The sequence below is a fragment of the Bidens hawaiensis genome, unplaced genomic scaffold, assembly GCF_021521415.1.
Source record: "Bidens hawaiensis isolate Kalapana, Puna unplaced genomic scaffold, B.hawaiensis_p1.1 tig00017350_1, whole genome shotgun sequence".
NCBI lineage: Eukaryota > Viridiplantae > Streptophyta > Magnoliopsida > Asterales > Asteraceae > Bidens > Bidens hawaiensis.
In genome coordinates, this window is record NW_027492626.1 from 302,782 (window position 1) to 312,727 (window position 9,946).

Consider the following 9,946-nt stretch of genomic DNA (forward strand, 5'->3'; position numbering starts at 1 on the left):
CTAGATTAAAATGTAACAAGACAAATTATGTTATTTGAATATTTTGAGTTATGATATGATTTATGTTACTTTACGATTTGTGTTCTGCGCGTGCGCAATGAAAATGTATTTATTAAATATTGACACCTAAATAGTGTCACGAGTAATGAAACAATACGTGGCGCCCCGATGTATAATCCGCCATTGGTCGGGGTGTTACAACATCGGACTCCTCGACGTTAACCTCGGGATCATGTGTAGAAGAAGACATTTTTTAGATGTTAAAGAGTGATTTCAGGAGAATGCTCGACGGAAAAGTTAGAGTATTCGCCGGAAATCGTTTAGAAAAAGAAGAGTGAAGTGAAAGTATGGAATGAGATACACTCTCTCCCCCCTTATATACTCATCGCAATGAATGCGATGAATTTAATGCGGAGGAGAGAGAGAGCGCAGGTGCAATGAAACGGCGACACGTGGATAAAGCAAGCTGGCAACAGGTGTCAGGATGGCGCGTGACATGAAACTCGCGCCCACGCGCCTGAAAAAGCGTCCTGATTGACCACATGCTGTCACGTCGTCATAACTTCCTGCACGTCCTGAAACCGTCAGAAGACGCCAACGTCCCTTCAGCCGTTTGGACTGTCCTTATCCTTTCACCAACTCTTCGAATTTCAGAAAGATTCAAAAAGATTCAAAAATAAGAGGGAATATACCCCCTTACCTTGGAAAACAAGAAACCATAAGACAAGTGCGGGTACAGTGTCAAGGTGAAACCCTTCACATACTTAGCACTTGCAGGGAATTGAAGCCAAGATACCTTGGAAAACAAGGAACCGTAAGACAAGTGCAGGTACAGTGTCAAGGCGAAACCTTTCACATACTCAGCACTTGCAGGGAATTAAACCCAAGAAGGATCTTATGGGCCATGCTTGCGGAAAGAGAAATAACACCTCCGCATGGCGGGAACGTTGAGAACTAGATTGTTTGAAGCTTCAAGGTAGAATTGGTGGTTTAACATAACTGATCACTATGTCCAAAACTACCAAAACCTCGTGAAGAATCTATACAAGTGAAACTCAACGCTCCCGACTTGCGAAGAGGTTAAACACCTACCCGCATCATAACCAAATATCAGGCAGAAAAGTCGGGAAGTTCTGCAAGTGACATTAGGAAAACTGCGGGAAGAATCCCCACGGAAAACCTTAAAAAAAACAAAAAACAAAAACCCCTCTTTAAAACCCCTTGCTTAAAGTCCAAAAGTTCACCTCACTTATTAACAATTCATGAGAAGAAAAATGGACTGGGGGGACTTGAAGAGGTAGGTCCCCGCAAAGCCCAGTTGGACCCGCAAGACACACCTTGAAGAGGTACGTCTGCGCAAAGACCAGCTGGTTCCGCAGGACCCACCATGCTCAGAGATGAAGACCGTACACGCAGTAAGCCAGCTGTTCCCGCAGGAAAGCCTCCATTGGTACAGTACCCTACCTGTTCCCGCAGCTGTGGGTACAAGCCAAGAAGGAAGGCTACCCGCACTAACAGTAAAGCTACACGCATAAGGCACTAACTCATACTTCAGCAATGTCACCTGAGGAAAGAATGAGCAAGGCGGGAATATTCCCGCCCAAAAGAGCCAGTCCGTACGCTTCTGGAAGATCTTTTGTACTATACCTGCCAAGGTATGGACAAAATAGACAAGATCTGACAAAAGCAGCCCATGAACCAATCACAGGGTGACAGCTCACCGACAATAGTACGAGGAGGAGCACGCTCCAGTACAAAATGTCACTATCAGCCGCTGCCTACCCACCAACTCCCATCGTGGCACGTACGTAGCCTGTAGTTGGTGGAAAAGGAATATTATATACAGCTGGCCGTACCTGCTTGGAAACCTACATTCGGCTATAAATACTCCAACACCTTGGAACGGTATTATCATCTTATCTTCTCTCTATCTATTTCTCTCAATATACACTTATATTCAGAGCAATCTAGTCTGATTCTTACACCGGAGGGTGGTCACAAGGAGGAACCCCCCCCCCCCCTTCTCAGTGACGAGCTCACGGTGTCTGCTTTGCAGGTCGAGAAGAATAACCATCTTTGCCGGACCTAACCCTCGTGGGAAACATCTACTTAACCCTAAGATTAGATTATTCGTAATCTACCGGGGACATTTAGTGTTTCTTCACTGGGCATCATGTATTATAATTTGATGTGCTTTCAGGGCATTAGTTATTACTAGTCATCTACTATTAAATTATGTGTTTTCCATCTTTAACTTTATTCGTTTGAACTTTTGTTTGATGTTTTGTAATAATAAAGTAATTTGGTTTAGTTTATTGTTTCATGTTGATAGTTGATGTTCTGTTTTGTTTATTTATTTGTTTTAAGATATGTTAAAATAGTTATTAAACTATTAAAATAATTTGTTGTTTAGCACAGCATAATTACATCTAAATTTTGGAAAGCATCTTTGTTTTGCGTTCAGTTGTCGGCGATTGTAAGTGAAAGATTCCAGCGCTTTGCTAGTGTTATAATAAAAAAATTGTTGATCGTTCAAAAAAATATTACTTACTAATTACTCGCCTTCAATAATTGTTTGTCATAATACAATCACCATTATATAATCTAACTATACTAATAAAAAATATAATACGAATGATGTTGTAGTCTCATATTTATTCTTAGCCTAATCTAATTTCTCATTCATCCTATCTATCGTTATGAGACAAAACCATCTTGGCAAACCATTTTGACAAATGAGTTATAATTTATTTTCTAATTCTTTAATATCTCGTCTCATTCATCATATCTATTTATGGGTCATGAGTCAAAATTGTTTTAGCAAATAGGTTTTAATTTTCTTTATAATTATCTAATTTCTAATCTTATTTATTTTACCTATCTATGGTCATGAGTCAAAAAATAATTTTGACAAATGAGTCATAATTTTTAAGTGATTTTATTCATCCTTTTTCACCACCTAGATTGGTAACTGATTAAACACATATTTATTCTTCTTCTTTAAACACACACAATCGATATGTATGGGGAAAAAAATCAAATAACATTCATATTAAAGCAACTAATTTACTTCTCTTCAATACATACCATTTTTATTATACATAATCCAAATATCTATCACTATTAATTTACAAACAATAATCAATGCAATTGATTTTATTTATCCGTTACATTTTCCTCAAACATCAAACATAATCAATTATATCATATCCAATAAAAACTTGGTATAAACAAATTTATTTACACCTAAAATAAAACTAAACATGGACTGTCTGCAACGCTACAACTGAACCTACCCGCCGCTAGTTGTTCGTTGACTCATTCCCGCTCCCATCGCACCTATCGCACCTCATCGTCTTCAACAACATTTGCCTACACGACGGGCACGTGAAGTGCGGTCCAATCCATCGATCGACACACGCAACATGAAAACAGTGTCCACACCGCGGCAAGACTCTAATCTCATCCCCGGTCACAAATTCTGTCAAGCGGATAGCGCAATCGACGAAAGTATCGGCGGGGGAGTAAGTGAGCTTGGGAATTGTTCGGAGGGCAGGGAGAAGTGGTTTACGGTGTCGGGTGAGGCGGTTCGGGCGATGAGGCAAATGAGGAAACAGAAGATGATGAAGAGGATGAATTCGGAGTTGAAGTAGACCGGGTCGTCGTCCGGTGAGGGGGTGGGGGTGTGGGGACCACTGAGGAGTCTGAATGAACGAGTCATGGCTGATGGCTGTGAACTGGTGGGGTCAAAGGACAAGGAACATGAGGATCAACAACAGCTTTATAAATAGTGGAAACCGTTGTAACTAACTGTATTTTCAAATTAAATGATTAACAACAATTCTACTTTTTATAAATAAATATAAATTCAAAAAAATTAATAATCATAGCTTAAAATATAAATTAAAAACTAAAATGTTTTCCCACTCTTTCTTGTTAAAAAAAAATAAAAAAAGAAGATACAATTACAAAAAAAAAAGCACAATGTAAATAAAAAAAAGACAAAATGCATCACAAAATATAACATAATGCCGAACAAAATATAACACAATGTTGAGTGATATAACGCAATATCGAGAAAAAAAACACAATGTCACAGGAAAAAGACACAATCAAGGACAAAAAAAAAACCGAAAACCACAAAAATAAATAAAAAGACACGATATGATCTTTTTCATCATTGTGTTTTTTTCTTTATTGGAACGAAGAATATAGTGGAAACATTTTTTTTTTTTTTATATTTTGTGTTATGATTTTTTAGGGGTTTTTTAGGCTACAAATCATTCTCTTTTTTTTTTCTCCATTTGTATTTTAACCTAACCCACAATTAGAAACTATTACAAAATTGTTAATATATTTTTTCCTTTTAAGTTAAAAATAATTACAACATTAAAGTTTATTAAAAGCAAATTCAATCTAGTTTTTCAAATAAAATATGTAGAATTTGAGTGAGTGAAAAACCGAATAGTCGAGCTGAACCAGAGATAACTGATAATACTGAGCCGTAATAATTGACTCAGACTGATGGCTAAAGATTATGTTTTCTTTTTTATGAAAACATAAAACCATGGTTCGGTTTCGGCAATATGGAACCATACCGAACCGAACAATAATAAGAAAAGGGTTTTGTTGTAATTTTTGAATTAAGAGAAGAAATCTAGAATCATATTGCCAAAATGGAACTTTACAAATCAGTTTAAACATGAGAAAACAATTCTTTCTAATACGTTGAAAGGAAAATTTCTTGGTGACAAAGCTTTACTTAAAAAGGTGATTGAATGTCCAATGTTATATCTTAAAATCTTGTCTCAACAACAAATGTGTCATTGAAGTTAGGCAAAGCTAACACATGGACTTCATCTTTCTCAATGATAATGATGTCTAAAGTCGTTACAAGTTTTAGGTAAGGGTTTCCTATGATTTCATCTTCATTAAAAACTGTTATGACTTGATTAATTCGATTTGATCAGCTCTTTTCTTAAATAACAATGCTAACTTAAACTTTAAAATAAATAAAAATTTAAATTGAGACATTCCGAAGATGAGACACCTTACTTTCTGCCTTTCTGGCACTTGAATACTTGATAAGAAAGTATTACAAAATAATTTTAAAAAAAATTCATGTTAAATATCACTTTTTACATCTAATGGCAACAAGTTATAAGTTTGTTATGTAATGTATTAAATTACAAGACAAATTACGTGATAAGATTTGTTATGAAAGAGAGAGTTTAGTAAGAAACATGTTACGTAAATAAATGTGTAACATAAAAAGTGCATCATTCATTTTGCACCATTATTAACTGTCATGGAAATAAAATGTGTATTTATATGCAACCAAATGCATATATAATATTTATTATTATTATTAATAAAATTAAAAACAATGTCTGTGGCCCAAAATAAACTGCTAGTATGTGATTGTTGTGGTTGTGGTACACCTCAGCTCTATCTATAACCCAAAAAATAAAGACCTCTTTCAACAGTCTATGGTTTGAAATTAAACACTTTGATTAAATAAATATATAAATAAATAAATTTTCCTTTATATCAAAGCACCTGCACCTGCACCTGCAAGCAAACACCAAATGTACTTTTAACTCGATCTTTATTAAACATATAGAGAAGAAGGTAGCGAGAGCCGAGAAACGTTTAAAGAAAATGAAACTGGTATATAAACATGTTATGAAATTGGTATATATTAATATAAATACAACGTATGTATGTACGTGCATATGTGTGTTATTTATACGTTACACATATTCAACAATGATTAGCTCTTTATAACAAAACCAAGAAACATTACACATTACTTTCCTTCGGTCGCGTTACTTGCAATAGCTCAAGATTCAATTCAAAAGTGGCTCCATGCTGCACATGCATAATTAAAAACAAACACAAAATAAGCGAACCACCTTCTTAATAGCAACCTTAACATAAGCAAAGAACTCAAGTTAACTCAAGCATACCGGAATCTCATTCTGTCCTTTTTTACCATACCCTGCCTCCGGGGGAACAATCACTGTCCTCTATGCATTCAACAAATTCAAATCATATATTAATTAAACAAAATAATAAAAAAAAAAGTTAAAATATGCGGTTAAGAAATACAAATACCTTACCACCAACTTTCATCCCCTCAACAACGCTGTACATGGCGGGAGGAGGTTTTGGTGCAGCTTGAGCGGAAAATAAACCGTTGGGGTTGTCTACAAAATCACGTTTTCTTTCCCTTCCTGGAGGAGCTCCAACCTTAAACTCATAAGGCTACATTTTCAAGAAACATGTCGTCAACGTACTTACACATATATAACATGACTTTGGGGGTGTTTGGAAGCTGATAATTTAACTTCATTTAGTGTTTGGTAAAAGTTATTTAATATATTCATTTCTGGAGAAGATGAAAGTTGTTCTGAACTTCTGATTATTGAAATAAATGTAACTTTGACTATCTATCCGTAATTAGCTTTATTTAATTATAATTCAAAGGGTTCAAGTCCTTTGGAAAATTTCCTTTTTGTACGAAACAGAAAATAATGTCCATAAGGATTCTGAATTATAAACAAGGGCAGGCTATTGAAAATTAAGTTAAGTAGTTATTTATTTTTTTTAAAAATAACCTTGCGTGTTAAAGTAGCCCGTGTGAGTATGCATGTACTTTATAAAGCTCGTTTTATACAATCAATGTTCCTCTCCTATCACCTCAGAATCGCAAGAATCATGACCAAATTTTCTCACCATGTAGTCAAAACTTAACCCTTTTATCGGTGTGATAACGGTTGAAACTATAACCAATTGCAAACATCATTCAGAATACAGAAAGTGGAAAATAACAATCTTATGTACTACAAGACAAGACAGCCACCTCAATGAAGTCCGCCTACAAGGAGAGGAGAGATATGCTATTTCACCACTCTAAACTCTAGTCTTACACCGACAACTAGACATCTTTGGGGACACTCAGTACGACTACGTTTGTCATTGGCATCAAATTTAGATTGGTTGCTGCACCAACGAGAATCACTAACTTAAGGAGGAAGTATACATGCTGACGATTTAAAGCATGCAAAGTGCATAAATCACTGAACGCCTTACTTAGGTACTAAAATTAATCAATATGACCTATGCAGTCAATCTCGGTGGTATATCGGTGGTATCTCGGTTATCGGTCTTCATCTGAAATATCGGTTAGAATCTCGGTACCGATAATATCGGCGATATTGACCGATATTTGGCCGGTATTGACCGATATTTCACCGACATTTCATCGATATATCAGCGATATTCCCGAAATTAGTGTTTTAAGTCTTAATTTTCAACTTTTAGTGTTTTATGTTGGTGGTTTGAGTCTTAATCAGTTCCTACTTGCTACAATTGTAAGTGTTGTGCAACTTGCAAAAGGATAATTAGTAAATAGTAGGAGAGTATATTGAATTGTTAGTGTTAAATGCTATATATATAAATTTTGCATGATGTTAAAATTACCGATATCCCACCGATATCTCACCGCGATAACCGATACCTCAAATATCGGTCCTTGACCGATATCCGATATTTTTCCGCATTAACTGCCTAGAATATGACCACTAAGTGCTCAACTAGAAATGGTGTGCTCCACTATTGGGCGTCCCTCATTCGACCGGTCTCACAGGCCACAGACAACATGAGGGAGGTAAATCATATGTACCATAGTAAATTGGACGATGTCGGGGTTTGATCCCTGGACTTCCACAATAGATTCCCACCTCCTTACCAGTGAGGCGTCATGGTGGGGAAAAAGATTATTACAGTTGACTTTTGACCTCATAAAGTCAACAAATCAAATTTCAATTGTAAATTTTCAATAGTCAGCAGGTGAAAGTAGAAAGAAGCATACCTGTGCAATGGTACGGTTTCCAGCTAAAATTTTAGACTCTCTGCTTGAAACTGCTGTAATTTTGTTATAAACGCAATCAAAGTGGACCTGCACAAACCAACCTTACTCATAACCACATTCACTTGAAAGATTAACTCATATCAATACATTATTACATACAATACAAGAACCTGAACTGTTGATCCCTTTTCAGCAACGGGGCCCTTTCCTTCCACAAGATCATAGTATTTCAGCCCATCCGCTGCTTATTAAAAACAACGATTACCATCTAACCAATATCCTTGCATATTCAATCTCAAGTTTCGGTTTTTAATGTTTGGACTGACATGAAATGTTTCAAGTAGGAAATGCAATTTAAGCTTCCTTGCAATGTATAGCAACATTCTTCATGAAAACTAAAAAGAAAAAAAGGGATCATACATACTGCTAGGCCAGTACACGAACTGAACGAACACGAACAAGGGCATGTTCGTGTTCATTTATTTAACTTTGAACGAAAATGAACATGGATACTTAATCGGGCAAATATTTGTGTTCATGTCCGTTCGGGTTAAAAAATGAACATGTTCGTGTTCGTTTATGTTCGTTACTTTAAAATCAAAACAACAATTCACAAACATAACAAACATAAATTAACATGCCTGAATAAAGACAAACGAACATAATTAATCATATATGAACAAACATAAACGAACAAATATAAAACATGAAGTAGATGATCCATCCAAAAAATGAACACAAACAAACATGAGTAAAAGAACATAAATGAAGGAGCATAAGCAAAAGAACATAAATAAAGGAACATAAGCAAAAGAACATAAATGAACGGACGAAACATGTGTTCATGTTCGTTCATTTAATTAAATGAACACAAACTTTGTTCATGTTCGTTCGTTTCTTAAATGAACGAACATAAAAGAACTTCCCGTTGAACAGTTCACTGAGCGTTCGGTTCGTTTACTGCATAAAGAAACTACTAGTAAAGAAAACTCTTTAACAAAACATCTATTAGACTTCCTATTCACTTAACCTAAAAATCAACAGAGTGTTGGGAATTTAAAATCAGATAGCAGTAACCAACCAAATGAGTTCATAATAGTATTAATTAGACAAAAATTTAAATTTATTTGGACCTCTAAAATTATAAAAATATAACCTTGTCACCTAAAATGTATTAACCAGGCCACATTGTGAAACTTCTTTTTTCTAAGTTACAGTTTTGATTACAATGTGACATTACAGTTCCATAAGACAAGAATAATAAGTGATGAAATGAAATAGAGTGACTAACGGGTAGTTTGGTAGTCTTCAAGAGGGATGGTCTTCCGATTGCGTCTTTCTCTGGCGAGAGACTGTTGTGGGTTTGAAAGTGGAAGCACTGATATCAGAATTATTGCTGCTGCTGCTGATCTTCTTGATATGGGTGGTAATGCAACATTTTGATTTTGATTTTGATTTTGATTTTGATTTTGATTTTGATGGGCTTTTATGGGTTTGCAGGAAGATGATGATATCAACGGACTTATTTTCTGCAAACAAGCCATGGCCATGTGCACCCAAATCCCAAAACTATCCACTTCCGTATTATTAATAACATATCTTTTTGATTCTTTAAAAAAAAAAAAGTCAAATTACGGTTCGTGTCCTTTTTCTAGTTTCCTTGCATGCGGTGTACTTTAAACTTTTTTTTCTACACGTTACGTCCTTTACGCTAACTGGGTTAGAAAAACACAGTTAAATGCCCTCACGTGAGGCACATGTGAGGGCATTTTTGTCTTTTTGTCTACCCTGCAACTTCTTCTTCTTCTTCCTCTTTTCTTCTTCATTTTTACTCTCTCTCTTTCTCCCCCCCCCCTTCTCTCTCTCTGTTTAAACCACCACCACACCACTAACGGCCATTGGAGACCATGTTAATCGCCACCACCACACCAAATCAACCACCACGCCTTCACCATATACCCAACACAACTTGGCTACCCAACACTTGCAACCTGGCCCGCCGTGATCCCCTCCACGTCATCTACATCATCATCCCCACCACAGCCGATTTTCCGACAAGGAGATCGATGA

The 9,946-nt window shown here is 36.0% G+C and overlaps 1 protein-coding gene across 1 annotated transcript; it reads right to left on the reverse strand.

The window, feature by feature from the left end:
* Positions 1-5,693: 5,693 nt before the first annotated feature.
* LOC143553674 (peptidyl-prolyl cis-trans isomerase FKBP18, chloroplastic-like) lies at positions 5,694-9,443 on the reverse strand. Its single transcript, XM_077043616.1, has 6 exons — positions 9,168-9,443; positions 8,047-8,117; positions 7,877-7,963; positions 6,118-6,267; positions 5,970-6,029; positions 5,694-5,871 (listed from the first exon to the last, which is right to left on the reverse strand). Exons 1-6 carry the CDS (start codon positions 9,424-9,426, stop codon positions 5,803-5,805), a joined length of 696 nt encoding a protein of 231 aa, XP_076899731.1. The 5' UTR covers positions 9,427-9,443; the 3' UTR covers positions 5,694-5,802.
* Positions 9,444-9,946: the final 503 nt, after the last annotated feature.

Bases quoted from the DNA above. Each gene is read 5' to 3' on its own strand.
- LOC143553674 (XM_077043616.1), bottom strand. From the start codon at position 9,426: ATGGCCATGGCTTGTTTGCAGAAAATAAGTCCGTTGATATCATCATCT. The intron at 6,268-7,876 runs GTATGCTTCTTT...TTGAAAATGTAG, and splicing joins GAAACCGTACCATTGCACAG to CCTTATGAGTTTAAGGTTGG. The intron at 6,030-6,117 runs GTATTTGTATTT...TTGAATGCATAG, and splicing joins GGATGAAAGTTGGTGGTAAG to AGGACAGTGATTGTTCCCCC.